Below are 27,760 nucleotides of genomic sequence, written 5' to 3' on the forward strand. Positions count from 1 at the left end.
AAGATATTGGCCAAGAGAGATCCATAAATGATTGTAATATCCGGTATGAAAATTACACTCGTATACTTTTCAAACTGAAAATTACACAGGGGCCAGAACGTTGGAAGCCTGTGAACATAAATTAAGCCTTGTGCCTTCCAAGATTGGCGTTTCCGTAAGCAACGGGCTTCCGCCGGAGAATCCCGTTAAGCGCGATGTAACAATGGCTAATTTTGTTTGTTTGAACGCCTCAACTCCCTAATCCCTGCAGCCTGGAATTCCCTCGAGAAAACCTTTTTTTACTGCAATATCCTTCTCAGGCAAATTGTCAGAAACGCCTCTCATAAGAGGCTCATGGGAAAGTCAAAGCAACACCCACCGCTACCTGCTATGCCGACGCAAAATCCATCCACACCGTCGACTCGCCCACCGGAGGAGCCTGACGAGCGGGCACCCCTGTTAGGGGGGCAAGAGGCCAGCCACGACGACCATTCCAAAGTTACCTCATTTCCCCGTCGTCGTCTCTTGCTCCTTGTATGCCTTTGCGTTGTGGCCGCTGACTTCGGCAATTACCTTGGCTATGCCCCTCATATCGAGATCATTGAATCGATTATCTGCCGCCAGGCTGGAAGCAACAACTCGTTTGGGGTGGATGACAACTGCAAGTCGCCTCACGTGCAAGGAGAATTGGCCTTGATAAATGGATGGAAAGATACCTTTGACCAAGTGCCAGGAATCCTCCTTGCGCTTCCTTATGGGTTCGCTGCCGACAGCATAGGGCGTAAGCCCATCCTGGCACTCAGTTTGACTGGGCTCATTCTCGAAGAAATTGCCATGCGATTAATCTTTTTCTTTAATTCTGCTCTGCCGGTCCGGATGATTTGGGCGACGCCCGTTTTTCAAATCATCGGCGGCGGACCCCAAATAGCGACGGCTATGGCCTACGCTATGCTTACCGATATGGTGCCAAGTCATCAAAGGTAGCGATAACACCTTCCCCATATGGATTGTGAATTAACTAACGAGGATGTTCTATATTCAGGGCATCTGTTTTCTTCATCTTGTCTGCTGCGACTCTACTCGGCGAAATCGTTGCTACTCCAGTGGCTGCATTCCTAATGTCGTGGAGCCCATGGATTCCTTCGCTGTTTGGTCTGTTCTTTGAGTGTTTAGGACTGCTAGGAGCCACTTTTATCTCTGATATACCCTTCATTTCAGCCTCATGCGACGACCAACGGAATATGGAGGAGGATGGAGAAGATGAAGAGAATGCGGAACAAGGACATAACTTGAGCTCGATGGATGATCCACCATATGTACGTTGGAAGAATGTCATACGACGGCAGTGGAAACAGATCCGACACGATTATATGGCATCCTGGAGCACAAACCTTTTCTGCACTGTGGGTGCATTTTTACTTGCAAGTATTGGTCGCCAAGCGCTACAACTTATTGTTCAATATGCCTCAAATCGCTTTTCTTGGAGCATTGCGCGTGCCAGTTCGCTCATCACGCTGAAGGGCATTATAAACCTCGCCACGTTATTGTTTATTCTTCCCTGGCTTTCCAACTGGCTGAATCAACACTTACTTCTGTCCCCCGCTGCCAAGGATCTCCGTATTGTCCAAGGCAGTGTGTGGCTCTTAACTCTGGGTTCTGCTATCATGGCCGTTTCTGCTCATCCGGCATTATTCATTCTGGGCGTGAGCTTACTCGCGTTCGGATGGGGTTTCTACTCCGCCCTGCGAAGTCTGGCCATGGAATTGGTATCCCCCTCGCAGGTGGGTATCGTAAACACGGCCATTGGGTTCGCCCAAAGTATCGGTTCTTTACTCTCAGGGCCCATTCTAGCTGCCGCATTCCGTCAGGGCCTGCAACAAGATGGGTTCTTGGTGGGATTGCCCTATATGGTTGCCGCTGGTCTATTCTTCCTATCCGGTTGCTTAACTGGCTGTGTTCAGATCCCGCGGGGAATAAGTGGCGCCTGAATGTCGGCTGATGGCTCTACAATGGTGCCGTTAAAGGTTTATGGGCTAAATGAACGCATATACAGCAACTGATCCTACTTAAATCTATGTAATCCATCGGAGATAACATTGGCGTATTTCCTCACATCTAGACAGTATTTTGACTATGTATTCCCTTTCTCAGATACATTCTAACCATCGACCTGATAAAACCTTTCCAGGTGAGATGTCGCGACTTGTAAAAAAAAGTGCTCGTATTTCAATTGAAAATTACTAATGTGGTGCGTGGACATAGTACAGCCGGGTAACGTAGATCCACTGTTCCCGCGTGGGGGGGGGGCTGAAGGCTTGGGAACCTTCCAAGACAACTAACTCTAAATTTTGATGTAAAACCACCTCGGAAGGCTCTAATTACATTATAGCTTGAAACTTCCATTGTGGATTTTATGCATTATTCAGCTCTCTCTATATATTGACGAGTACGAGTGAGGATGTATACCAGAAGGATGATAAAGTGCAAGATCTCTGGATTCAGAAATTATGGAATAGGAATTATATATGACAACCTGGATGCAAGATACAGGAAAATTCAGGGGTGGATTGGATTATGGTGGTCAGCAGTGATTCGGGTGATAACCTGCATATTCAGTCAGGCCAGTTGACAATGTAATATTGTGATATTGGCGCTGCAATGTATCCCGCATACAGAACGGGATCCTTCATCTCAGCAGATAGCAAAATTGACCGAGCCTGTCGTGATTATCAATGGCTATTTGTGTGAAGTAAGCGCTAGTATATTCGTTTCACATTGGGTCAGCACGTGAGTAGCACTCCATTATCGCCTATAGAGCTCATTTCCGTGAGGTGCAGATGGATCTTGATCCCTGTATGTACTTTGAGGTCGTGAAATAGAGCATGGTTTGCTCGTAGGCTTCTTCGCTTCACTCGGCGACTCTGAATATATCACCAAAATTTGTTTGGGTTCGATTTCCCTCGACATACTGTCCAACATGTAAACAATATCCATTTGCTGACAAACACATTTGAGCCAAGAAGATCCAATCTCCGACCTGCGCTCTTTGATTGTCACTCTTTCTAAGACGAACCCCCAAGACTTAGGGTTCTTAGGTGAAATTTGAAATGTAAATCACAATATTCGATTAAATTGAAATGAGTTGGCCAATTTGGTTATTACAACACCCCTACCATAACCTCAAGGTCAACCTCACAAGATTCGAGTATCGAACCCATTTGAGGTGACGTTAACCGTAGACTCCGGAGGTTAGTCCCACGGTCTAGGCCGAGTAAATACATGGATACGTAAGTTTGTTACCTCAAGCGACTTCAGGCTCAGACAAGTCCATGTTCACGGCCAGTGCTCCCTGGCATAGTCTACCCTCGACGGGAGTATAAGACAGACTTCTTCAAGCCGTTTTCTTCACATTCCCATTTGCGCCGACCGTCCTTATCCTCTTGGTCTCAGCAAAAGCCCTCCCACAAGCTCTTACACTATCAGCAATAAGCACTATGTATACTCATTAGCCCAGTTCTCACCAATCGCGATGCAAAGAAAAACAGAAAAAAAGCACTTACAAGCCGGAATAACAATCCAGAACCCATTCAACAACACGAAATACCCATAAAAGTAATACCCCTCGGGCCTCGAGTACTCAATCCCGTAAATTAGAAAGTCAAATGCACAGGTCCCGTAGTACAGTACATCCCCGTAAAGCTGTCCAGTGGAGATGATAATCTGCAGCGGGTGTCGGAAGGGATTATCCGTGACGATGAAATAGGCAAGGACGAAGGATGACGGGCCCCAGCACCAGGCGGTAATGGACTCCATGGACATGACAAAGGCGTGCGAAGTCAGATACCGCGAGTCAGACATGGAGTACTCTTTCCAGAGTTGCGCAAGGAGATGTTGGGAGCCCGGAAGGGTCGCGAAGCATAGGGCGTAGTAGCCTTCGAGAATGAGATGGATGGAACCGCCTGGTCGTTTATTAGTACTGAGTGTGCATAGATAGGGGGAGGGAAGAGGTACATAGTGTAAACCAAAGAACTTTGGAAAGTTCAGTGATCGTAATACGAGGATTTACATTCGTTGCAATCGTTTTGGCGGCTGTTAGGACGATTAGGCATGTAACAGCGAATGTTGAGACCAGCCCTAGAGTGCTCCATTCATTAGGGACGTAGCTGGGGATCTCAACCCCCACGGGGTAGTAAGAGTGGGGAGTCATAGTTGATTTTCACAAATGGGCGGAGTGTTAGAAAGAAGTGTAATTTCAAGGACTGAGCTGAAATATAGGGCCATGCCTATTCGCTGCTGCCTATGTTGAGACAAATAGGAGTCCAAAAGTGATACGATCCGGAAAGAGATGAGCTCGGGTTCCGGGTCGGGCCTTCCCTCGCCCCAAACCGTCTAGTTTTATTTTGTCATTATGTGATTATCACCACTGAGTAGGTCATTTGTAATGAGTTTAGACCGATTGGACCTAATTTTGTTCCTACATCTTCTATAGACCATAGTCTCCGATGTTCTATTAGGTGGGCTACCTCAATTCGCCCATGTAGGGTGGAGAACCTGAGTGTATGTCAGCTTTAGAAAGGCCCTTGTTGCTCGTATTCTACACATTTAACCTACCACTCTTTTTAAAGTCCAAGCCGACTTATCCTTATGCGAGAGCGAACAAGAGACCGAGGATTTGATGGACGGGTCGAGTTGATGTCCTAGGGGAGCAAGAGCAGAAGATGACTACTATCTAGAAGTTATTGCAGAGAGGTCCTGATGTCAAAGCCAGAGGGCTGAGAAGCTGACACAACTCCACTCGACATAGCTTGTCTCTATGAACAAAATGGCTGTCATGGAGGTGTTGGAGACTCTTTAGAAGTTGTAAAGAGATATTCCCTGCTTCTACTTCTGGCAAAGGGGCCTTCAAGTGAGATCCTGGATCTCCCACATTCAACATGCTCCATCGTTATGAAGAGTATTTTTAAGTCTCGAACCATCCTAACGATTTCACGAATAGTCCCTTGTACTACTAAATTTTAACATTTCTACTCCTTATCCTAATCTAGAGAGCTTACTTGAATGGCCAACCTTTCGCTGAGAAAACTTTGCGATCGCTTGGAGTTCCAGGTCACAGTAAATCCAGTGAGAAGGGTTGACTGGCTTGATGATTATCTTTACAGCTCATGGCTTGGCTCTGCCCTCGCTCGTGAAGCATCGTTCAAGCCAGACCCTTCCATAGGGCTCTTCGCTAAGTGGTCGCTCTTTCTTCCATGTCTCCCTTTTTGTTGCCATCCGCCAGCTTTTCCTCGGGTGTAGTCAGGTTGAAAGGTATCGTGGTACGTGAGGTCTTCATGAATCTCAGAGTTGAGTTTCATATCCTCCACAAGTTCTTTCGCCGTCAGTATAAGACTTGCCCTTGGTATTATGGCAGAGACCATAATAAGCAAATTACACAAGTTCCACCCCGTTTCAAGGCAGATAAACTGAAGTTTCTCATACAATACTCCGCATAAGACTATAGATTTCTAGATTTTGGAGGTGCTTTACGATCTTAAAGCTATGCCACCATACAAAATCCCTAAATTCGCTTGATTCTAGTCGTGAAGGTCATTCCGACCGTACAAATCTGCAGATTCACCTGATTCCAGGCGTTACGCTCTCCGTACTATCCTCCGCCGGCTCATGCATGGCGAAGGCTATCGGAGGGGGCTTGAACGCGGGAAATTTGAATATTGCATGGGTAAGACAAAAGATTTTGGCGATGAGCAGGAATTCAAGGACGATGACAGCATCATGGTTGGGATTAAATATATTGAGAGGAGGTGCAGTTTATACGTTGGCATTGGTAAAACGAGAGAAAGCAATGCTAACAATTTCACAGGTTGTTCTTTCGCTTAGTTAAATAATAGTCTAATTAGCACAAAGTCAAAAACAATAGCAATCAATCCGGAGTCGCTACTAATGGCCAAGTAATCAAAGGTATTAATCAAGGGTATTATTATTCATCTATTGAACAAGCTCAAGGTGCCAGTAAAGTAGAATAATAGATTTAAATCTAAAAGACCATCGCGTCCTTGTCTTGGATATATACACGCGCCGGAAGCACTGCCATCAGTTCTATCACTGGAATATTCACATATCCAACAAAACAGACCAAAATGAAGAGCACTCTAACAAAGAAAATAGAAAACATTCAGTTTCAAATATAATCATCATCTTCAACCACCAAGGTCCACTGAAGAGCGCTAGCGCTTCTCCTGGACCTCCTCAATCTCCTGGCCACTGTCACTGCTGAGGCCAAGCTCGCTCTTCTCATGTGCGACATGCTCGTTGGTACCCAATCCCAGGTCGCGAGAATGTTCGAGAATCTCTTCGAAGCTGAGCTTGGGCATGTCGTGGGCGACCCTGAACGCCATCTTGCCTTCGGCCTTGGCTTTCGCGTAGATTATGTCGACCTCCTCAAGCTCACGCCCGGCTGTCTCAACATAGAAGAAGAAGCCGAATACCAAGCCGATGAAGTTGAACAGTGCGAAAAAGAGATAAACACCCCATGCACTCTGGCCAGCGAAAAGCGGCGTGAACATGACCACAGCAAAGTTGCAGATCCAGTTGGTGCAGGTCGACGCCGACGCGCCCACAGTACGGGTACGGAGGGCGTTGATCTCGGGGGGTAAATCCAGGGGAGGGGCAAGAGAGTAAATGCGAAGAAAACGATGAAGAGGAAGATTCCAACGGCAGCGCCCTTGGCGTTCTGCTCGCTCTCCTTGATCAAGCAAGCGAATGTGATAACAAAACTGAGTCCCTGGCCGAGGAAACCAATCAAGTACAAATTGCGACGGCCAACTCTCTCAATCATGAAAAAGGAGGGGATGGTTGCAATGGCATAGACGGTAGCGAACACACCACCCATGATCAGAGATAGGGTTTTCTCCATGTGCAGGTTTTCCTGGAAAAGTAGCGTTGAGTAGTAGATAGCAGCGTTACAGCCGGTGAACTGCTGGAAGAACTGGCCAGAGCAACCAATGAGGAGGCGCTGGAGATCCTGGGTCTTGCTGGTTTTGAAGATTGCCGACCAGCCTGCCTGTGTGCGCTTCGAAGATTCCACGTCCTGCTTTAAGAAATTGAATTCTTTAAGTACTTTGTCGTCATCAACAGTGGTGCCATTGAGTCTAGCGAGCACCTCGCAGGCCTCCTTGTCATGTCCTCTAGACACAAACCACGAGGGGGAATCCGGAAGCATCAAGGCACCGCCGGCCACAACTATAGCGAACAAGATCTGGAGTGCGATGGGGAATCGCCACTGGACACTATCTGCGGCGTGCGAGAGACCGAAGACGACCCAGTAGGCAATAAAGGTGCCACCAGCGATCATCGCACCTTCAAAACAGACCAGGAATCCACGATTGTGGGCACCGGAGCATTCCGACTGCCAGACTGGGATTGTGGCGGTGTTCATACCGTTGCCAATTCCAGATACAACACGGCCGATGACGAACTGACCGACTTCCCAGTTTCCGGTGAAGCAGACAGATGTAATGACGGCACCAATGATCAAGATACTGGCACCCATAAAGATGAGACATGTGCGGCCGAGTCTGTCTCCGAAAAACATGGAGAATAACGCGCCGAAGAAGCATCCAAGCTCATAGCAGGATGTGACAGCACCGCGGATGACGTTGACGTATTGTTCTTGCGCCGAGGTCGCATCCTCGGGCATTCTGAGGATTGGGAAGGAGTTTACAAACTCGTCGCCGTTGAGAAGGCCGGCCATCATACCCTGATTGTAGCCGAAGAGCGAGAAACCCACGACAGCAGCGATGGTGATGCTCAACCGGAGCGATCGACCACTCAAGCCGCTGGTGGTTGTCCACATGTTGACGGTACGGACAAAGTAAAATCCGTCAGTATGGGGGGAGGGAGGCGGGGTAAAAGAAAGATGGGGAAGAATGGGGACGGAGGAACTGGCGGTCTTATAGCAAAACACCTCCATGGGGGATGTGAAATCCTGATACTGCAACCATGGTCATACCCCAAACGGGTAAGTCTAGCGAAGGCTATGTTCCCGAAGCGGAGACCTTGGCGCTAAACGGGGCCACTTGGCGGGGGTACTTGGCGGGGCCACGGGTCCACGGGGGTCCATGGGTCTGGGCGTAGATGACTAATTTGGAGGCCGCACCCGTCTGGGCAGGGGCAGGCCCAAGTTCCAATGTGCAGGGATCTCTATTATTGAAATACTTTCTTCTATGTAGTTCATTTTACTCTCTCCCCCTTTGACATGATAATACATATTATGCATATTCGCAATCAACTCTCTTAGTTATAGCTTGTGATGCCAAGGCCTTTTCGCCCCAACATGACGTCGAAAACTTTTCGCCAAGTTTCTCAAATCGGCGCTAGAAAAAGTTTGCCCGGCCGTTGTCCAACTCCGGACCAACGACTCCCAAAAATCGTTGCGGCGCGGCACACGTCACACGGACCGGTGCAATCTCCCTTTTTGTATCAAGCCGGCTTTCCGGCCACGCTTTGGGAGTGAGTGGCACGTGGGATCGGGATTGACTCGGTATCCCCGTATTCAGCCGTAGTATGTTTTCCGGGGAGCAGCCATTCAGTCATGGTTCCTGGGTCCCCTGGGGTGGCCCCAGGGTTCAGTCCTTTTCCAACCGGTACCGACATTCGGATATATACTATTCTGGCTTCCTCATAATCGCGCCAAGCGCCCAACCCACCTGCCGGATTGATCTCGGGTTTCGCCTTTCTTTCTTCTTCCCACGCCAAGAACTGTAAAATCTCAATCGGCCCCCTTTTAATCTCGCGTACCTAGTATTATTATGACATGGTTAGAGGCAATTTCCATAGACCGAATTCCATCAATTGGTCTATAATCTTTTCGGTGCCATGGATTAATTTGTCAATATAAGAAAATATTAGTAAAATGGAAAACGGGGTTGAACCTAGAACAAGCAATGTAAGACCACACTGCCAGGAGAAAGCCAAGCTTATAGCCATAATATATATTGCCGACGACATTAGGGCTCGCTAGACTTTCCAATGTGTCTTTATATGCGGGATGGATTATGTATGTAGGCAGTCTTTTTGATACGGACTACAAAAGATATTATATAGATTCCGACTTTCGGACATTAATAATCACACTCAGTTTCCCGAGGTCGACCACCCGTTATAGGACCTAGGTGGCATCACGAACGAATACTATATAGTCGAGTAGTCAGACAACCTTGGAACTTATAATTGAAAGTGCATTATTTAATGTTCCGAGTCCCAAGGCAGATTTTTAGGGCCTCCTACGTAAGTTTGTCTCGATATGGGACAATTCAGCGAGTGATCGGCAGTCAAATACAAGTCTAATAAAGGGCAAAACCACCTCAAATTGTAAAACCAAGGGAGGTAGAGCGATTAAGTAGCGGAAATTGCTTATGTGCCAAGAATGACGGAAGTGGCGGACCTTGGGGCTGCGGGTGAAAAGTAAAATGCCTCACCAGGTGGAACACATAGGGCGAAACGGGGCCAAAAAGAAACCAAGGCGGCAGAGGCTGTAGCCAATTATATATTTCGAATGGACCCTAATTCAGACACGCCACTGTTAAATACGATATTCTTTCAAACTCATACCAATTAAATACAGAAAAAAAAAGGCGCTACCTACTGATAATTGATTAATAATAGTTATTGGTATTGGTATTACTGGCAAAAAGAAGCAAAGTGGCGTGCACGCATTAGCATTCCTACTCGGCCGGACAGTGTCGTGGGTATTCAACCATGGTGTTCCAGATGCTGACAGAAGACATACTGCAGTATTTTCCATCATAGGAAACGCTTTTGGGACGTGGTTCTTTCGGTGGTCCAAACTGTTATGGAAAATGTGACCCTGAAGTTTCATTGAAGTTCCCGATGATCGTATCTTCGTCATCGATAGAGACACGATAGGGTGCTTACCGGAGTGGTCGATAGTTAGAATGATAACATAATCGTACCAGTACGATCCAAAGCCCGACAATCCAGTATTTTCCCTCCTCGGCGGCAAGGCAGTTCTTAGCGTTCTCAACTGAAGCCTGAGCCTCTTCAATCAAATTTTCTTTGGTTTTCTCATCTTCAACAGCGGCAGCCTAAGCAGCCAGATTCCTAACTTCTTTTGTAGAAAACCTATAGTTCGGCAAGTGGGCTCTCAATTGCCCAGCCAAGATCTATTTCACTGCTTAACAAAGTGAGAGGCTGTGGATCCAAGCCTCCATCCCATCGCCGCTGTCTTCTTGTATCCACCAATAGACGGAAGGGTGTTGAGAACCTCGCCCTGCTTTTCTTTGAATAGTCGATTATAGTCCTGTAAAGACTTCTGGCGCCGCCGAATGAAAGCTCCTGCTTAATCAACCGAATCCGTCAATATATCATGATAGCTGATCCCAATACTTGCATTGTTTGATTACAAGCTGATAGATGCGATTTAGAAAGTCTGGCTGGGTTTGAGACCGTGCCTTACTCTCCAGACGCTAGTTGACACTAGTTCTCTCGATTATATTATATACCCCGGGTTTTCGCTTAGATCGGCACTGTATGATGCTATAAAATGTGCACGCTTTCATAATACTATGGTAGACACATCCGGTATAGCAGGTACTTTAGAATTTACAAGGTGTACGCAATTCCAAATCGCAATATCATTCGGATTAATTTCAATCTAATACAAAATATTTCCACATTAGAATTCAAGCATGTGTAGCGTCAAACAAAGAACTTGTTGGAGAGCAGGGATACGACTCTATGCGAGTCCCAACTCCGGCACTCCTGCTTTACTAGGTGCATCTGCGCGGATCATATTGTTTTATGAACCGAGAAAAGTCCTCAGTTATGGAGCTAGCAAGGTGGGAACATTTACTAAATCAAGCAAATAAGAATAGACGGCCGCTTATGCGGCCTTGCGATGTCTTTTCAGAGGTCTTTTCAGTGGTCTTTTCAGCGATCATCTCAGATGTTCTGTTTAGCTGTATCTTAAAGATATGTTATGCCTCTTCTCAATTTTATACAAACGTAGGTAGACAAAAGAGGCTTTGTGAAAATGACATTTCCATGTATAAGCTGAGATTTCAGTGAGGGGAAACTTAGTCCCACTTCTCTGCATATTGCTTACTCCGTGTACCTACAAAAAATCTCCCGATCAAATCATTCTCAAAATCCTCTCTCAGAGACCAAATTATTCCTGTCATCCGAGTCATGTCAGATAAATTGGAGCGGCCGACCTATCATGTAGGAAATTTCCCTGCTTCTATCAAGATCGAGGCTGAAAGAGATATGACTAGGATGCAGTGGGAAAATTGAACTCTACTCAGTCGGGATTCAAGGTGCTAGAGGAAAGAAGGCGTCTTGGTGAAAAGCTGGATAGCACAGCCGTGGAACAGATGAGAAAGTGGATAGCCCGCATTGGATATGATGTGGGTTGATTCCAGAACCTTTTCCATCCGTGAGACCTGTCTAACAGTGGTTTTCCTGCAGATCAACGATCTAAATCGTCTAAATGTCGTTCATGTTGCGGGTACGAAGGGGAAAGGCACAACCTGTGCCTTTGTCAATTCCATCCTTCAGAGCTACCAACAGTCGGTCGGGGTACCCCATAAGATTGGACTCTATACTTCCCCTCACCTAGGGGTGGTAAGGGAGAGAATTCGAATTAACTCCTTTCCGATTTCAGAGGAGCAATTTACCAAGTACTTTTTTGAAGTCTGGAATGCCCTCGAATCGAGTGCGGCTAGAGAAGGTATTGACCCCGTTTATAAGCCTACCTACTTCCGATTCCTCACTCTCATGGCATTTCATGTCTTCATGAGAGAAGGTGTCGATGCGGCTGTCTTTGAAGTCGGAATAGGAGGTGAGTTAGACTCAACAAATATTATTGCACAGCCATCAGTGACCGGTATCACGACCCTTGGGATTGACCATGTGGCTGCACTCGGCAATACCATCGGCAAGATAGCATGGCACAAAGCAGGAATTTTCAAAACTGGGTCACCCGCCTTTACCGTTCCTCAAGTGCCTGGCGCTATGGAGGTCCTACACCAGAGAGCGAAAGAAAAGAACATCAACCTCGTTACTATTGCAGTTCACCCTGCTCTTTTCGATGTTGATCTCAAGCCAGCGGAGGATTTCCAAAGAACAAATGCTTCTCTCGCTATTAGCCTTTCACTTTCCTTGTTGGGCAAACTTGGAGTTCAAGTGGACCTTGGCCTTGAAAAACTTCCCGAAGAATTTATCCAAGGTCTCGAAAACACGGTTTGGAGAGGAAGATGTGAGACTATTACAACCGGAAAGCAAATTTGGCATATTGATGGTGCACATACAGAAGAGAGCCTAAAATTAGCGGCCTCATGGTTTGGGCGTGTCTCAAAATCACAGTCAGTCCAGCCAAGGTATGAACTTTTTCACCACTTCCTCCTGACAGGTCTCCCCTAACTCTTATCGGACTAGGGACACACCAAGGGTACTCATATTCAATCAGCAGTCTACAAGAAATGCCGAGATGCTTCTTCGAGCTTTGCATAGTGAGATATACAACAATTGCAACTTGAATTTTCAGCATGCGCTATTCTGTACGAATGTAACCTACAAAGGCAACGCCTACAAGATTGGTAGGGTCTACGCAATGCACTAGGTCAGCGAAAGATTACTAAAGCAGGAAATTGTTTACAGACTGCACCAACCGGAATGTCGATCCAAAGGAACTCGAAAGCTTGAGCCTGCAAAGGCGCATGGCCGAGCTTTGGTATCAGTTTGATCCCATGACAGAGACAGCGGCATTGGCATCGATAGAACAAGCCATCGAATATGCAAAGAAAATTGTCTGCGATGTGGATAAGACAATGATTCTCGTTACTGGAAGTTTGCATCTTGTTGGTGGTGCGCTTTCGGTCTTGGAAGGGGAGAGTTTCGCACTCCAAAAAGCCACAACTCAGTAGGTTGGCAAAAGGTAGACAGATGCTTTGCAGTAGCATTTGGGAAATTCCAAAGCAAGCTTACTACCTTTCCAGAAGCGAAATTCAATACTACTTCTGTCATTTTTAGTGCTTGCACGTGTTGGTTTCTGTCAGGAAATTGCTGGATGTCATATTCCTTCCTTTCTTTTCTGCACAAATCATACTGATCTCTCTCCTGCTTTCCCCTTCCCCGTGATCTTCCCACGTTTCCTCGGTATTAGGCATTATTAAGCGTGTTTCCAGCATTGGTCGGGACGCTTGCCTGGGCCTCCGAAGCTGCACTTGCAGTTGCAACGGTGAGGCCGGCGAAGTTAGAGAAGAACTTAGTATCGGCATTCGTAAACGGAGCCCCACTGTCTATTTGAATATTCGCCACGCAGTCCCTCTTAAGCTCACCGGAGCATGCTTTGTTTGCAGTAGCACTCGGCGAGCTAAAGAGTTGACCGACGAAATCCCCGACAATTTGGCTGACATTGTTGAAGACACAACCTTCAAAGAGACCTTGACCATCATCGGTGCCCTCAATGGCGTGGCCGTTGTTATTCTCCCATACACTATTGACGGCGTGGAAGAGCGTCTTACCGCTTAGTGCAGGGCTACGGCCGGATGTGCTGTATACGTAGTTATCTAGCAGACGAATATTAGTATCTTATCAACGAAGTATTGTTTGAAACACTTACTTGCAAACGTAATCTGGTCGTCAGCCCCGACAAGTTCCAATCCCCAGTATTGTTGCCCGTCACACGAAGTAGAGAAATTAGTTGCGCCATTCATGAAGCTGTTGGAAATAGTGACATGGGAGTTCGCTTCTTGGCCAAAGACATAGTGTACACGACCAGTGTATTGAGTCTAGTCATAATCTAGTTAGCACAGTAAAGCGATCATCGGGGAGAGCTTGACTAACGGTAACATGGTCAATCCAGATCTTTGAAGTGCTAGATAGCGTGATCGCATCGCCACCCCAGACAAGTTTTGGATTGAGGTTGGTGATCATGATGTTCTGAATAATGATGTTGGAGGCATCGACTATTCTCAGCCCTTTGCCGAGGAGTACGCCCTTGTTTCCAACTCCGATGATCGTCTTGTCTGAGTGAACCCGGATTCCTGTGACTCCAGCAGTATCCCACTCATACGGCTCGGACTGTTGACCATCGCATCCTTTTCCGATATCGATCGTGGACTGGCAGCCATCTTCAAAGGAGCCAAATGCCTTGCAAATGTTTCCCTTCGTTGTGCCTTCCGTTCCGATAAAATCGTATGTCTTGTCGATAATGATAACTTGAGGATCATCAGAGCCCAGCAGCTCGATTAGATGCTTGACATCGGTGGGATAAACTGGTGTCGCATCTCCACCTCCGGTGACTCCGTATGCAAACCCTGGAGGCGAGCCAGTAACTGAAATTGTATCAGCCCTCTTGGCTGGGCTGTCTGCAACTGCCACAGCCGTAAATAATAGAACAAGGCTGAATTTCATGTTGAATTCAAAGCCTGGAATCACGGTGATGGCTGAGAGGATGTCTGGCAAAAGTGGTGCACTTAGAGGAAATTATGCAAGTTTACTATGGCCAGTGGCTCTTCTTATGCCTTGGTCGTGCCAAGATCGCTGTCCCCTTTTGTCGGGACATTGTCGAAGTTGTCTCACATGAGGCGGTGGAAAGGTTTATGTGAAACCCGTCCTTCAAGCATCTTTAAGTGGGGCTGTGAGCTGATAATGCAATATGCAACATGTAGCTGATATGTTCTGCCTACCAATGGATCTTTCGGATCAAGATGAAACTACTCCACTCCGTGTAAATTGGCTTCAATGCGATATACTAAATTTTCTCTATTGACCTCATCCACAGATAATCCGTAAGATGTATTGCTATTTGATCTCTTGTAAATCGGCCTTTTCTGGGTGCACGAACACATCCTCATCTGCATACAACAGATATATATTCATTCAATATTTGCCCCACATATACTGGGGAAATTTCGGAAGTTTCTCACCATAGTGGTTACTGTAGGAGCGATCGACAGGGGAAAGAGACGATCTATACTCCGTATCTGCTATAGTCCCGAAGTCAGCCTAGCGCCTTAATCTGAGACAAAGCCAGTTGTCTTAGGTTCTTACTGTGACGGATGGAGATAATTAACGTTTTTCCCAGGCGGCCCTCCCTCCTCACCACGAGCAGTAGTGATCTCCCCTACAACGTGCCACCACATACAGATATGATCATTATGGATCGCCACAAGAAATTCGAACGCGTCCACATTTGAGCGGCTGTTTCCAGTAGCTATGCTAGCATATGTAGATGACAGTTCCTTGACAGATCATAACAGGGGATTCCTCTAATCTCCGGTAAAATGCCATCTCCTGGTCTGCGCTATACCATTAATTAGTGAATATGCCAGTAAACCGAGCACTGGATGATAGCCATGCTTTAATGGCCCTGGGGTTGTCGTCTTGTCATGAGGTTCGACAATGGGAGCAACCAAGAGTTTCTGTCCAAATAAATGCTGATTAAGAAACGCATACGCTTGGCTAGAGTCTGGATACTTCTGGTATATCGGCTGCGCCAAAAGCCCATCCTGGGTAAGGCCCACGGTGTTGTTTATATATTCATAAGCACGGCACTAATCGAGGTCGAAAATTTCTTAATAAAGCAACCCTCTCATACTCTGAGCGATATATCTACGGCTCTTTAGATTTTCACTTCGAGTGAGGAGAGTAGAGGGAAAATAGGTGAGAGCTGGACATAATAAGTGTCAAGTTCGTCATCCCCGCCTCTAAATAATAGTCGATAATATCATGACTCCACCACCCGTAACGTATATTTCGACGTTTTTGCGTGAGCTGTGGTTAGAATAAAGCATTCCACGAGGTATCGTTGGCTTCTAGAGGGGACTAGATGTTTAGGCGGGGGATATATAAGTGAGGAGCGGAGACTGCAGTCGCAGGATCGCAGAAGAGCTGACCAGTCACACAGGGAAAGGGGGTGGCGAGGCTTAGGAGCTGACCCGAATCAATAGCAAAAATACCTCACTGGACGACATACACGCAAGTAAAAGTAAAAGTAGAAAGTAGATGTGTGAACGAGATATGATAGTGTGGGCCACACTATGCTTTAGGCTTATGTAGCCAATAATGGCTAATCCTTTCATACAATATCCGATATGTAATCCAGGGGGCAGCGGAAAGACTATAGTTTTTTGTGGTATTTTGGGAATGCATTTTGCTGTTTAATGTAGACCCCTTCGCAGACTTGGATTTTATTGCTTGGCGTTAGCGAAGCAACTCATCCATATGATATGTAATCCCGAAAGGAACTCACCTGGGCAGGCCGCTGGAACTGTGTGATTACATAAGACCATTTTACCAGTGGACTCTGCTAAAAAATAATGGCGACAATCGGAACGTCTGATTGTTGCTGCAGCGGTATATATATTAGGCCTAGTAACGCTTAGGAACCACAATGGACCCCAAAATTGGACTAAGCTAACGCTCAGCAAAGCTACCAGCTACCTATACACGCCCATTACCCCCCCCCCCGGGTGGGCGGCACAGGTAGTTAGTATGGGTTGTTTCGCTCACGCTCAGCAATGATCATCTTTTTCTAATACTGTATCGTCCATGATAGTCAAGAACGAGAAAAGAGATATTTCCGCTATAGAATCTAAGCATAATCACTAATAAATCAACTACATCTTGCTATTGAAACCCTAGTACCTAGGTGGTAAAAATCGAGCAAATTAGACTCTAGTGTCTGATTTATATATAGCTTTATACACGGGGCGAGAGAAGCTTTCGCACCTGGACAGCATTAGGAATTTCATCAAGCAAATCCATTCATATCGATAATCACAGAGCTTTAAAGCAAAATAAACAGCAATTTCTAGTAGTCTTATGATCACTGCTCATAAGACTCAATTTCTCCTTCCTATTAAATCCGAGCTGAACATTTCCGAATTCTTTTCCAAAAGCTCTGAGGCGGCTTTGAGGGAGCACTATCACTCGCTGTCCGAACACTAGCCGCCGTGTTATAGGATGGAGGGTTTAGGCTAAGTTTATCATTCATGTCATCCACCTTTAAGGACCCAAGTAACCTCATAGAAGAGCAAAGGTAGTTATCGCAATCCTGAGACTTCTGGGCTAGCTCTTTTCGTATCTGGCGGTTGGGATTCTGCTTTAAAGAAGCACAAGCTCGGTTGAACTCACTGTCGGAGAGTCTTCCTATAGCGATATAGATTTCGGGGGTTTCAATACGCTCTTTTAGCGCCTTTATCGACTTTCCAATTAACTGTGTCTCCTCTTCTAGAAACAAAGACAACTTTTCAAGGTAGTCGATTCTTAGCGCAATATCTTTATCATCGTCGTGCACAGGGTGATTCTCTATTAGGTCATCAAGCTCTGTCTCTATCTTCTCACACTGCTGCAGTACTAAACGGCGAGTACGCTCGTTCTCGATGACAGAGGTGAGCATATCTGGGTTCGGCTCGCATAAGTGGTATTGGGGAGAAAGGTGGCAGTCAGAGACTGGCTTCAATTCTTGACTTCCAAGTAGTTCGGACATTCCTTTGAGATAATGAAACGATTCTCGTATAGTGAACTTCAGTATAAGGTAGGAATCAGGAACATTGAATATAATTTAGGATCGAGGTTTGAAATAGTAGAAAGATATACCATCCTAGGCATCATTGATACGTATATCCCTCACCGCGGCCTAATAAAGAATGGATCTCTACCTAGGTAGCGTCCCTCACAAACCTTGGGACTATTCCGAGCCCCTTTCATCTTTAGGGCTAAGGTTTTTTTTAAGCCTTTCGGGTTTCATTTAGACGCACAGCTTCGGATTTGGCGACGGCGTGTAAGTATACCAGTCCTTTCAAAATAATTGACTGGAATTTTGCTCCACAATATCCATATTCAGGCTTGTAATAGCACAGATCTTGTAGAAACGTCTAATACAAACTCAAATTTCAAATAAAGTCAGGTTCTACCAGAGGGTACTCAGAGGAGACTATCAATCCTCAGGAAAGGAAGATCGGAAGAGATTTAGATGTACGACATTGTAGTAGAGAGTATAGCATTTCGATATAGGAACTAAATTAGAGGAAAATGACGGTATATTATTTGAATATTTATACCACAATTTGTATAGAAACTGGATCGAACTAGGCCTATACTAGGTCTAGGTTGGGTCTGGGTTATGAGCTTTCGACATAGCCCCAGACTGGGTTGGGTTCTGGGTCGAGACCTTCGACCTAAAATGGGTTATGCGGAAGACTACTGGTACCTCACTCTGATCTCTTAGCACTCCTATAGGACCATATAGAGTCCCATGGGACCAAATGCTAGAAGTTAGCAAGGTCTACCCAATATATTAGGGTAAGTCGAAGGGAGAGAATTTTTGCGCATATCCTAGGTCGTCAATTTGCCGCTTTGTATATCCGAAGGCCGTCCAGGGCCCCGACATGACCGCCATGAACTATTACAGTCATCGTGAAAATGATGTGACTAGACTTCCGCAAAGCCCAGAAATGGGCCTGGCCTTCGAAACCCAACCCAACCCACTGAGCTTTCATAGGGGCCCATAAGGCCCCCATAAAAGCCCATCTTACCAGCCTCTATAATCGCTGTATTACGACCTCTTACTAGTCGTATAAAATTCAAATTCAGAATCTAGGCTTATATTAGCTATATAAGGGTATGTTTTAATTTTAAATAAAATCCGATCGGTGGAAGTTGAGATATTATAGAAAATGTGAAAGTTGATATTCTAATGTTAGATATATATTTACGAATTTATGCGGTAGTACCACCCCTTTCTAGCGAACCTCCGTAATTTAAAAAAATTATAAATAAACGAATTTTTCGTGTTTTTAAATATGATTTAGAGAAATAACTAGTAATTGATTCTAGATTATTTAAACCAATATAATATTACATTAGGGATAAGGCTTAGAAACGGTGCTAAACATAGGGTAATTAAAATAACCTAAAAAGGGGGTTCAACTTAGCATATTTGTATTGCTTGGGGGCTAATGGGCCCGCCCCCATTAAAGCCCTGTGGGCTTTTACCATGGGCCCATAGCCCATCCGGAAACGCATACGGATAAAGAGCGCTCACCTGCAAGTGATTCATGTAGGCTAAAAGTCGTGATTATTCCATCCAATATCCGATATGGTGTAGTGGCTAACATCGCCGTCTCTCACACGGCAGCCGGGGGTTCGATTCCCCCTATCGGAGTTTATTTTTATTTTTTTCATATACCTTGATTGTATATCAAAGGTTATAGTTATAAACATAGAAAAGTCTTAAACACAAAGTATGCTTTTGTTTCCGCCTTTTTCTGCTGTCTATCTACACAATTGAGCAGGGGGAGAAAGACATCTATGTTGTAAGAAGACTACTTGAAAGACTACTTCAAAGACATCACAAGGCAGCATACGCGGCCCTCTACTCTTGTATCTTTTTATTTTGCAAGTAGAATGCTTGTACAATTACTCGCCATCATTTGCATTAATTTAGGTAGCCTAGTGGAATCCATGAGTCACAGGGAACAGTTTTTTAGGCCAAGCCACGATCGCATTCTGAGTCATTGGCATTCTTCCCCAGGTGTTTTGGCCTATCAACAGAAGTTAGACACTACCACTCCGTATACACTGGTTTATGACCGAGTGTGAATCATTCCAGCGTTACATCTCCAGCGATGATAGGACTGAGGCTTGCAAACGCGAAATCTAGATGAAAAACCATGTGTCCAGCCTATGCCATTAAGATGATATATTTACTTACGTCCTCCAGTCTCTATGATAGGTGTAGTGAAAATCAACCCGAGAATCCCGAAAATCTTGAATTCTTGAAGACTATGGCTTTAAATCATTCCAGTGAGACAGAGGCCAATATGATCATGGAGAAAGAGGTATCCTCATTCCAAGCAGAGTCAACAAGCCCTCCTCAGAAGCAGGATCAGCGAAGTGTTTCCCCTGAATATGATCCTAAGGCCGGTGAAAACAGACTACGCCCGGCTGGAGGTAAGTAGTTTGGTTAAAACATGTATACATAAGTTTGACAAAGTTACAGACATTATCAACCGCATTACTTGGGATTCGGCGTTTGAACGCAGCAACTATGTCATTGGATTTGTGGACCGATTTGAAGGACAACTGGAAATCACCATGGGCAGTTGGAAGAAGGAGACCACCGATGAGGAATTCATTCCACAGCATCGGGTGTTATATATCAGACACACCGATGGGGAGATTGTTTGGGATCGAAGGAGACGTATTGACAAAATCTTTTTGAGTGGAAACTCGGCGTTTAAGGAATTGGCCTTTCTTGCCTAAATGTACCTTCCAACTGTTTTATTTACTGTGAGGGTTGTCCCTTCCAACGGAAGGTCCCGAGGTCCAGTCCTTTTCTCTGTCATCTTTCACTCTCATCACATACTCAACATTTGAACCAACACCTAAAATGGACCCCTGTAAGAAGAAACCGTCTTTGCCCCGCTTGGCCACCAACATTCCACTTTTGCAGAAACCACCCAATGAATCGTGCAATGCTGTACCAAAGACCATCCCAGATGCCAGCGTACCCCCGATCGTCATGCCCGAGAGGCCGTCGAGAACTTCGTCGATGTTCAAGGAGGACAAGCACGATGAGAACATCGTGCCTGCGACACGATTCGCGTCAGAAAGCATGCCTATCTATGTTTCTCAGAAGAGTGTTGATGATTCGCCGTTAACAAAGGTGAAGAAGTTGTACTACGAAGACGCATTTACGACCCGTGGATCACACAACTCCCCCAAGGACCGTGTTACTCATGAATCTGTTGTTGTAGTTGAGCTCAAAACCAACACAAAGGTTTGTGACGCGCTGACATTTGCTCGGTGATCCCTCTCTGCTAACCCACCCACCAGGCAAAGGATGATGCACCCAAGTTACTGTCGGATTTCGCCCACTTCCTTGCCCAGGTGTACCAACGCCCGGAGACATCAATGCTAGTCACCATAGACCAGAACGCTGACTTGATTTTCGGAAATACCTCCGGCTCAGCGTACCTGTTGAAAATCACCGCTCTCCCGAGTCTGATGGGACCGCTCACCAATATCCGCAACACGGGCCTAATCCAATCAACCATCCAAGAGATGTTTGGAATTTTGCCCGACAAAGGAGTGGTGATATACAATCCAGCGAGCGAAGACAATCTTGCAACCAATGGGACGACCGCCAGGAGTGAGATCGATCGCCTCGAACGAATGGATTCCGGCAATAGCCCCTCGATCTTCAAGTCTATTTCGCGATCCATGAGTCGTCGCATGAAATCGAGCAGCGGAAACAGTGTTCCGATTTCCCTCACTTCAATCATGAATCCTGAGGTCACAGCCCCTACTTCAGCCTCCCCCGTCACTCCAGGTCAGGTCCCTCCGCTGAGGCCACATGAAGCAGATACCAAAAAACCGATAGAGTCACCAAAGGGTGAATCAGTGCAGCAGACTTTACCGAAGGACGAAAAACCTGAACGAACCTTAAAGAAGAGAGAGAGCTTGAAGAGTTTTGTTAACCGTCGTCTGGGCGAATTAGGCGAGCTGACCACAATGAAACCATTCACAGCCGCAAAGGGAAAGAAGGATTGACTTTTGTTTGGAAATCGAAAAGGACACGCGAGTGCAATGAGTGATGTGTTGGATTGCATTGGGGTATCTTCTTAACAGGGCCTTAGCATATGCCTTCGCTGTACCAAACCTATCATTTTATATGATTATAATACCATGCAGCCTTGGTCACAGCACGTCAAGTCTTCTCCTTGATAAATTTTAATAGGCTCCTGTCAATGTAGCATGTATTTCTTTTTCTTTTGCTTCCTTCTTTTTCTATATATCCTTTCTTTGAAGTTGTTAAACATACGCTACCTTGCCAGCTTCACGTGAAACTGTGATAGTTTAGACGATAAAACACCCAAATATCTCTCCGTCATGCCGTTTTAGAATCTTTCCCTTTTGCTGTCCTCACTTCCCCCCAACCCGTCATAAGGAGCATATCTAATTTCAGCTTCTTCGTTTGCTTTCTCCATCCACAACACAATACCATGTCGGATGCAGGTGATAACCAGGGTGCAGCGATCGACCGCACTGATAGCGATGAGTCGTTAATCTTAATGACCTCCTCTTCGCCTGCTGCTGCCAACTTTGTCCAGGAGACCCCCGGCGACCTGTTCGACGCCCCCAACGGTGCTGCTCTGATCCGTGAGAGCCCCTCATCTAGCCGTCCATTATTTTACTTGGAGGCCATTCTAACCTGTTTAATTTAGATGCGTGCAACTGCCAGGGCGTCTGGGGTGCCGGCATTGCCCGTGCATTTCACGGGCGGGTTAGTCAACCAATAAATCACACACCTGGTGGACAATCTAGAGCTAATAAGATGATGGTTTTATAGTATCCTGGCGCCTACGAGATCTATCGCACTCACTGCCTCATTTACCGCGACCACCCAGTCACCCACGTTATCACCGACCTACACGGCGAGGACCCGCAGCCCTCTCTCGTTGTTCATCGTCCCCTCGGCACCGCACTCATGATCCCACCACAGCAGAGTGACTTTCTCCTACACCGCCGTCGCCATTGGATCATTTGTCTCTTTACTTCAGAGCATTATGGCAGCCGCGTGGACTCGGAGGATATGATTGTCAATAACACTTTTGCTGCCCTACAACACCTAAGTGGACAGCTAAGAGATCTTCCCCAGCAGGGTTCTGAGAGAACAAATGAGCGACCCCAGAAACTCTACTCCAACCGCTTCTGCACTGGGCTGTTCAACGTTTCCTGGGACCGCATTAGTAAATTGATCGATATAGTCGGTCTGCATATCAATGTGTACCACCCCTTTGAGGCTAGCAAGCGCCGCGCTCGTCCTGTTCGCGTGGTGAACTCCAGCGAGACCCACCAGGACTGAGAGAATCAAGTCAACTCTTTTCTCCCCGTGGGCAAGGCTTTCGGTTGGTGGGCTTCTACCTGGTGTGTTGAGGAGAACAGGGTTTAACGACTCACTTTCATTTTATGAGAATAATCGAGGGCAATAACCATGGAAAGCATGTACTTAACTTTGATACACGAAAAGAACAAAAAAAGGGCGAAAGTAAGAAGAAAATAAATCAAGCCTGTCACAACTAGAAAAGTAGGGCCCCCCTCATCACCTGACAGCGCGTACTTGTAGATCGCGCCCGCGTTGTCCCCCAATTTCCCCGATTTCTCCACCACTTACCAGGCGTACTTGTGATTTCTATAATATTACGCATCGCACACCTTCCACGCCTATCCAAAACACAAATATGCCTGGTGAACCCCAGCCAGCTCAAAAGCGCCCACGTCTCCCCTTCAAACCTCCCAGTCGCACGACTAGCGCGGGACCATCAAGCTCCGCGCCAAAGCCCAAGGGAAAAGCGAAACAAACCAGCACAAAAGCCTCCGCATCCACAACTGTGCCAAAAATAACAAAAAGCAAACCCACGAATCAAAGCAAGTCCACGGCCCAGAGCAAATCCACAGGCCAAAACAAATCCACAAGCATTGGGAAACGCCCTCGACCCGAGTCTCCGGCAGCCGATGTCAACGCCAACGCCGCCTCCGAATCCGAATCCGAGTCCGACTCCAATGGATCGAGCCGCAGCCGTTCACGATCACTCTCTCAGGAGCCGGACTACATTCTTGCTGAAATTACAACTACACACCAACCAGAGGACGTGACGTCCAGCGACCCCAAAATACCTCCGAAACTGCTTACGCGCCTGCTGCACCAGAATTTCCAGAATGAGAAGACTAAGGTTGCAAAAGATGCCAATAGCGTTATTGCCAAGTATGTTGATGTTTTTGTGAGGGAAGCTATCGCCCGAGCTGCTTATGAGAGGGCCGAGTCCGATGGAAATACTGGGGGTAGAGGCCTTGGGGACGGCTTTCTTGAGGTAAGTCTCCACTCTTTAATCCTCCAATTGGCCATCCTCGGGTATTCTGATTGATAATATAGGTTGAAGATCTTGAGAAAATGGCGCCGCAGCTTACGATGGATTTCTAGCCTCTGCATCTCTCCTACGAAGGGGTTATGGCGTTGGTTCAAATCCATCATGTATTAGGGCTTATTGTTTATTGTTCAAGATACCACAGCGTCAGCAGATCGCATTCAACACTTTTAATTCAAACATCTTCAAAGGCAAGAAGCCTGGAAGAGTGAAATATCCCTCGGGTTCACATACTTGGGTGGCTTTCCGACGGTATGATCCTCAATAAAAGGCGGCACTGCCCCGAAGCCATTGGCATTATGAAACAGAGCAACATCTCTGTTAACTCTCTTTGACAACCACGCATTCGCCACATAGGCCGTGTTCTTTTTGCTGAGATGAACAACAGCAACGGGAAGCTTGTTCTGCTCGGGCAGATGGCCGAGATTGGCGTCGTAGGTTGCGTGGCAGATGTCGAAGACGAAGAATACCCGCGTTTGCCACTTCTGAGCTGCCACCAGCTTTGTTGTTGGGTGATCTTCTTGTGGGGTGTAGAGATGACTTGCTTTGAGGAGGCGGATGGCTTTGGGTATGAGGGCTTCTGGGTTGTTTTGGGCTTTTGATATCTGAGAACTCCGGTGCGAGACGATCACTAGGACTCGGAGAGGGTTTCCCTGAGACATGGTGGGCTGTAGATGTGAGTAGTAGTCCATTTGGAGGTTTTCCTGGATGGGCTCTTACCGAGATACACGAGACAGAATGTTTGGATGCTCTCTAGGCCTTGTCTGTTTTGTTGAAAGGTGCATTGCTACGAAGGTCTCAGGGTTCTCAGGCAGAGTTTAAATAATATTTTTTTCCTACTGGTTTGAGGCACATGGGGGCAAAGTTCGGTGTCTTACCTGGACTAGATGACAACCTTCCAATGGCCCGACAGTCTGGTCGTTCAAACTAAAAGATTTGCCAGGGGATGGTCATCTGCTACATTGTACAGAAACTCTATGTAATGCTGACAGCCATGTACAAGGGATTTGCTTCAGCTGGACATCAACGCTGCCGGGTACCTGGTGACTGGGTTAAGTCGGGTTGAGATTCGTGTGTCGGTCTGACATCAAATGATGTACAACCTAGCGACCCGCAGTATGTATCGGAGATAATAAAACAAAAGCCAGAGAAACAAAGATTTAAACGAAAGCTGAATGTCACTGAGAATGTTGTAGTTGATCGACGGAAGGCGGTGGCTAGTGGATTTTCCCCCCGCGCGTGTTTTGCTTCTTCAACGCGTCAAGCCCAGCTCGAGAAGACCAATCTTTTCGCGATGGATGATGCGACGACCTCCTTGCTCACTGAGCACTTCAGTTACACACCATTGGTACGTTGATCAACACCGATATGCATTGACTCGTGCTGTACGCACGACATGCGACCTGCGGACCCACCGCTTGCTAGGAATATCGCTGACAGCTCCCTAGTCCCTCATAGATGACATTATCAACTCGATCAATAACCTGATCTACCAAGCGATTTCGAGTTTGGAGGCGGGACTCCTCAATACGCCCCCTGAACGGCTCGGTTTCTCTCATGACAGCAGTGGTCCCAGCATCGCGGAAACAGACGAGGATGGCAATGTGGTCTATCCCGAGGCGAAGCTAGAGATTGAGAATGGATTGCATCAGCTCGAGACGCTGCTAGAGGCCAATGTCGACAAGGCCTTTGACAAATTCGAGATCTATGTGCTGCGCAACATTCTCACGGTGCCCGCAGACTTGCTCTCTTGGGTGCGGTTGAAGCACTACGAGGTATGTGGAGTCATTCACAGATTTCTGGATCTGAAGTTGCTTTAGCTTTTGTAATATTGGGTATACGGTATACTAATGCGCATTATGTTAGGGGCTCTCTTTCGGATCTTCGCCAGACACACCGACGCCAGAAAGCATACATGCGCAACGCAAGAAGTTGTTCGAGACGAAGAAACTGAACCGGTCGCTAAAAGAAGAACGCGCTCGAAATGAAGCGGTCATCTCGCAATTACAATCTATCCTATCAACAGTTGAAACAGCGAAGGTAGATGGTGTATCTACGACACCCGAAAACAAACCAGTTGATTTGTCCTTCTTGACCTCTACCCCATCTGCACGCCAGCTTCGTGTTGGTGTCGATACTGGGCCTAATGCCAAACCCACGCCTCTTACAACCCACACTACTTTCATTCTCTCGCAGCTGCCCGCGTTGCAGACAACACTGGAGCAGCTCCGGCCGAAATTGGCAGCTCTGCCCAATGCAACAGTGCCAATGGAAGCCAAGTCCAAGAGAGACGAGAGAAAGGAATATATCGAGAGCAGAATTCGACTCCATCTTGAGCGGGCTGGCCAGCTTGCTATGGGTGACGACGGCAATCCAGTGGTCGCAGGTCGCAGAATCGACATCAGAGAGGCCCACGCCCTCGAAAGCGTCGCAAACATGCTTACGCAAGACAAGTCTGTGTAAGAGGATGTGCATGTGAAAACTTTTGGTTCTACGACTCTATTATTGAATATGTACTGGTCGCCTTACTACTAAGACCAAGTGATGCTCCATGTCTCCTGGGTCTTTCTGAAGGGGACCACGTCAATCTTGTCTGATTGAAGGATCTCCGAGATCTTCTCGCCCTTCTTCTCGATGGTGATGAATTCCTTCTGCTCTTCCGGGAGGCCATAGAAGGCGCGTCCGAACTTGCTCATGAAACCCTCGACAACCTCTGGTGTGATCTCATCCTCCTTGAGGACACCGTTATCGCAGGCCTGCCCAAAGGCATCAATCACAACCTGGGTGGTGTATGGCTGGGTGAAGACGCCGGCGGCGATCTTCTCGCCACCACGCTTAGATGCAGCTGGGTGTGGGGCGCTGTCGGAGCCGAAGAAGAACTTTGGGTTTCCTGAGACAGCAGCACGGAGAAGTGCATCGCGGTCGGCTGGGGTCTTAGCAACGGGCTTGCAGAAGCAGAATGGGTCGCCGGCCCACGAGTCGATGATAATGGATAGGTGATGAGCTGTGATGGTACCAGACACCGTGGGACCGCACGACTTCACAGCCTCCACAGCCGCAGCAGTGGTACAGTGCTCCAAAATGATGCGCAGCTTGGGGAACTTGGAGTGCAGCTCAAAGAGCTTGGGAAGGAAGCGCTCTTCCGCGGACAACACTGTCACATCGCCTCCGGAAGGACTTTCTCCGTGCAGGTTCAGAATCATGTCTTGTCGCTCCATCTCCTCGAAAATGGGGTAGAACTGTGTGTAGTCGACCACGCCCGCAGAGGAGTTGGTCGTCACACCAGCCGGGTAACTCTTGACACCAATGATACCGCGCTTCTTAGCTTCGATGATGGTCTCCGGGGTCACGGTCTCATGGAGGTACAGCGACATAAGGTAGTTAACATTCGGCTCGAGGGCTTGGAGGCGCTTCTGGTAGTCCAGAGCACGGTCGACGGTCGTGATCGGTGGCACAAGGTTGGGCTATCGAGTGTATTAGATATAGCTCAACGGAGAGGAATTGTTCCCATCCCAAAAAAGAACTTTGCTTACCATAACGTAAACGGTGTTTACACCACCCTGTCGGATAGTGGGAGTCACCAACTCCATCATAGGACCCTCACGAAGATGGACTATCTTTGGTTAGCTTGCATCTATTAACCCTTCCTCAGGATTGCTTAGTACCATGGAAGTCGGCCGAGGCCGGGAGCTTTACTCCCTGCAACTTGGAAAGAGTCATTTCGAAATTAAAAGCTCAATTGCAAAACCTATAATGTTCAAAGAGAAAGTCGATCACTTTTGCCCCGCCATTTCGGAAAAGATTCTGCCGATGGCGGTGGCAACCCC

General features: G+C 46.9%; 13 protein-coding genes across 13 annotated transcripts; 7 read left to right on the forward strand and 6 right to left on the reverse strand.

Moving 5' to 3' along the window:
• Positions 1-369: 369 nt before the first annotated feature.
• On the forward strand, positions 370-1,967 carry N7517_000129 (putative MFS transporter; the record flags this gene model as incomplete). Its single annotated transcript, XM_056717859.1, has 2 exons — positions 370-959; positions 1,022-1,967. 2 exons carry the CDS (start codon positions 370-372, stop codon positions 1,965-1,967), a joined length of 1,536 nt encoding a protein of 511 aa, XP_056581994.1.
• Positions 1,968-3,370: 1,403 nt separating this feature from the next.
• Positions 3,371-4,186, reverse strand: N7517_000130 (EXPERA domain-containing protein; the record flags this gene model as incomplete). Its single annotated transcript, XM_056717860.1, has 3 exons — positions 3,371-3,471; positions 3,540-3,938; positions 3,991-4,186. The coding sequence occupies 3 exons, from the start codon at positions 4,184-4,186 to the stop codon at positions 3,371-3,373; spliced, it is 696 nt and encodes a 231-aa protein (XP_056581995.1).
• A 2,017-nt stretch (positions 4,187-6,203) lies between these two features.
• Positions 6,204-7,831, reverse strand: mfsA (glucose-inactivated glycerol proton symporter STL1; the record flags this gene model as incomplete). The annotated part of the gene is made up of 2 exons (XM_056717861.1): positions 6,204-6,620; positions 6,671-7,831. 2 exons carry the CDS (start codon positions 7,829-7,831, stop codon positions 6,204-6,206), a joined length of 1,578 nt encoding a protein of 525 aa, XP_056581996.1.
• A 3,353-nt stretch (positions 7,832-11,184) lies between these two features.
• N7517_000132 (uncharacterized protein) lies at positions 11,185-12,920 on the forward strand (the record flags this gene model as incomplete). The annotated part of the gene is made up of 5 exons (XM_056717862.1): positions 11,185-11,217; positions 11,271-11,402; positions 11,464-12,374; positions 12,433-12,593; positions 12,655-12,920. 5 exons carry the CDS (start codon positions 11,185-11,187, stop codon positions 12,918-12,920), a joined length of 1,503 nt encoding a protein of 500 aa, XP_056581997.1.
• Positions 12,921-13,155: 235 nt separating this feature from the next.
• Positions 13,156-14,412, reverse strand: N7517_000133 (polysaccharide lyase family 1 protein; the record flags this gene model as incomplete). Its single annotated transcript, XM_056717863.1, has 3 exons — positions 13,156-13,565; positions 13,619-13,787; positions 13,843-14,412. 3 exons carry the CDS (start codon positions 14,410-14,412, stop codon positions 13,156-13,158), a joined length of 1,149 nt encoding a protein of 382 aa, XP_056581998.1.
• A 2,449-nt stretch (positions 14,413-16,861) lies between these two features.
• Positions 16,862-17,491, reverse strand: N7517_000134 (uncharacterized protein; the record flags this gene model as incomplete). Its single annotated transcript, XM_056717864.1, has 1 exon — positions 16,862-17,491. The coding sequence occupies one exon, from the start codon at positions 17,489-17,491 to the stop codon at positions 16,862-16,864; it is 630 nt and encodes a 209-aa protein (XP_056581999.1).
• A 2,335-nt stretch (positions 17,492-19,826) lies between these two features.
• N7517_000135 (DUF504 domain-containing protein) lies at positions 19,827-20,268 on the forward strand (the record flags this gene model as incomplete). Its single annotated transcript, XM_056717865.1, has 2 exons — positions 19,827-19,956; positions 20,006-20,268. 2 exons carry the CDS (start codon positions 19,827-19,829, stop codon positions 20,266-20,268), a joined length of 393 nt encoding a protein of 130 aa, XP_056582000.1.
• Positions 20,269-20,395: 127 nt separating this feature from the next.
• N7517_000136 (MIF domain protein) lies at positions 20,396-21,558 on the forward strand (the record flags this gene model as incomplete). The annotated part of the gene is made up of 2 exons (XM_056717866.1): positions 20,396-20,785; positions 20,842-21,558. The coding sequence occupies 2 exons, from the start codon at positions 20,396-20,398 to the stop codon at positions 21,556-21,558; spliced, it is 1,107 nt and encodes a 368-aa protein (XP_056582001.1).
• Positions 21,559-22,010: 452 nt separating this feature from the next.
• On the forward strand, positions 22,011-22,873 carry N7517_000137 (uncharacterized protein; the record flags this gene model as incomplete). Its single annotated transcript, XM_056717867.1, has 3 exons — positions 22,011-22,167; positions 22,233-22,291; positions 22,358-22,873. The coding sequence occupies 3 exons, from the start codon at positions 22,011-22,013 to the stop codon at positions 22,871-22,873; spliced, it is 732 nt and encodes a 243-aa protein (XP_056582002.1).
• A 376-nt stretch (positions 22,874-23,249) lies between these two features.
• On the forward strand, positions 23,250-23,989 carry N7517_000138 (CENP-X/MHF2 family protein; the record flags this gene model as incomplete). Its single annotated transcript, XM_056717868.1, has 2 exons — positions 23,250-23,879; positions 23,942-23,989. 2 exons carry the CDS (start codon positions 23,250-23,252, stop codon positions 23,987-23,989), a joined length of 678 nt encoding a protein of 225 aa, XP_056582003.1.
• Positions 23,990-24,118: 129 nt separating this feature from the next.
• Positions 24,119-24,595, reverse strand: N7517_000139 (uncharacterized protein; the record flags this gene model as incomplete). The annotated part of the gene is made up of 1 exon (XM_056717869.1): positions 24,119-24,595. The coding sequence occupies one exon, from the start codon at positions 24,593-24,595 to the stop codon at positions 24,119-24,121; it is 477 nt and encodes a 158-aa protein (XP_056582004.1).
• A 632-nt stretch (positions 24,596-25,227) lies between these two features.
• On the forward strand, positions 25,228-26,396 carry N7517_000140 (MIND complex subunit MTW1; the record flags this gene model as incomplete). Its single annotated transcript, XM_056717870.1, has 3 exons — positions 25,228-25,281; positions 25,382-25,708; positions 25,800-26,396. The coding sequence occupies 3 exons, from the start codon at positions 25,228-25,230 to the stop codon at positions 26,394-26,396; spliced, it is 978 nt and encodes a 325-aa protein (XP_056582005.1).
• A 68-nt stretch (positions 26,397-26,464) lies between these two features.
• On the reverse strand, positions 26,465-27,653 carry N7517_000141 (dihydroorotase; the record flags this gene model as incomplete). The annotated part of the gene is made up of 3 exons (XM_056717871.1): positions 26,465-27,397; positions 27,467-27,546; positions 27,599-27,653. The coding sequence occupies 3 exons, from the start codon at positions 27,651-27,653 to the stop codon at positions 26,465-26,467; spliced, it is 1,068 nt and encodes a 355-aa protein (XP_056582006.1).
• Positions 27,654-27,760: the final 107 nt, after the last annotated feature.

Source organism: Penicillium concentricum (genome assembly GCF_028827145.1).
Source record: "Penicillium concentricum strain IBT 3081 chromosome Unknown utg000001l_segment0_segment0, whole genome shotgun sequence".
NCBI lineage: Eukaryota > Fungi > Ascomycota > Eurotiomycetes > Eurotiales > Aspergillaceae > Penicillium > Penicillium concentricum.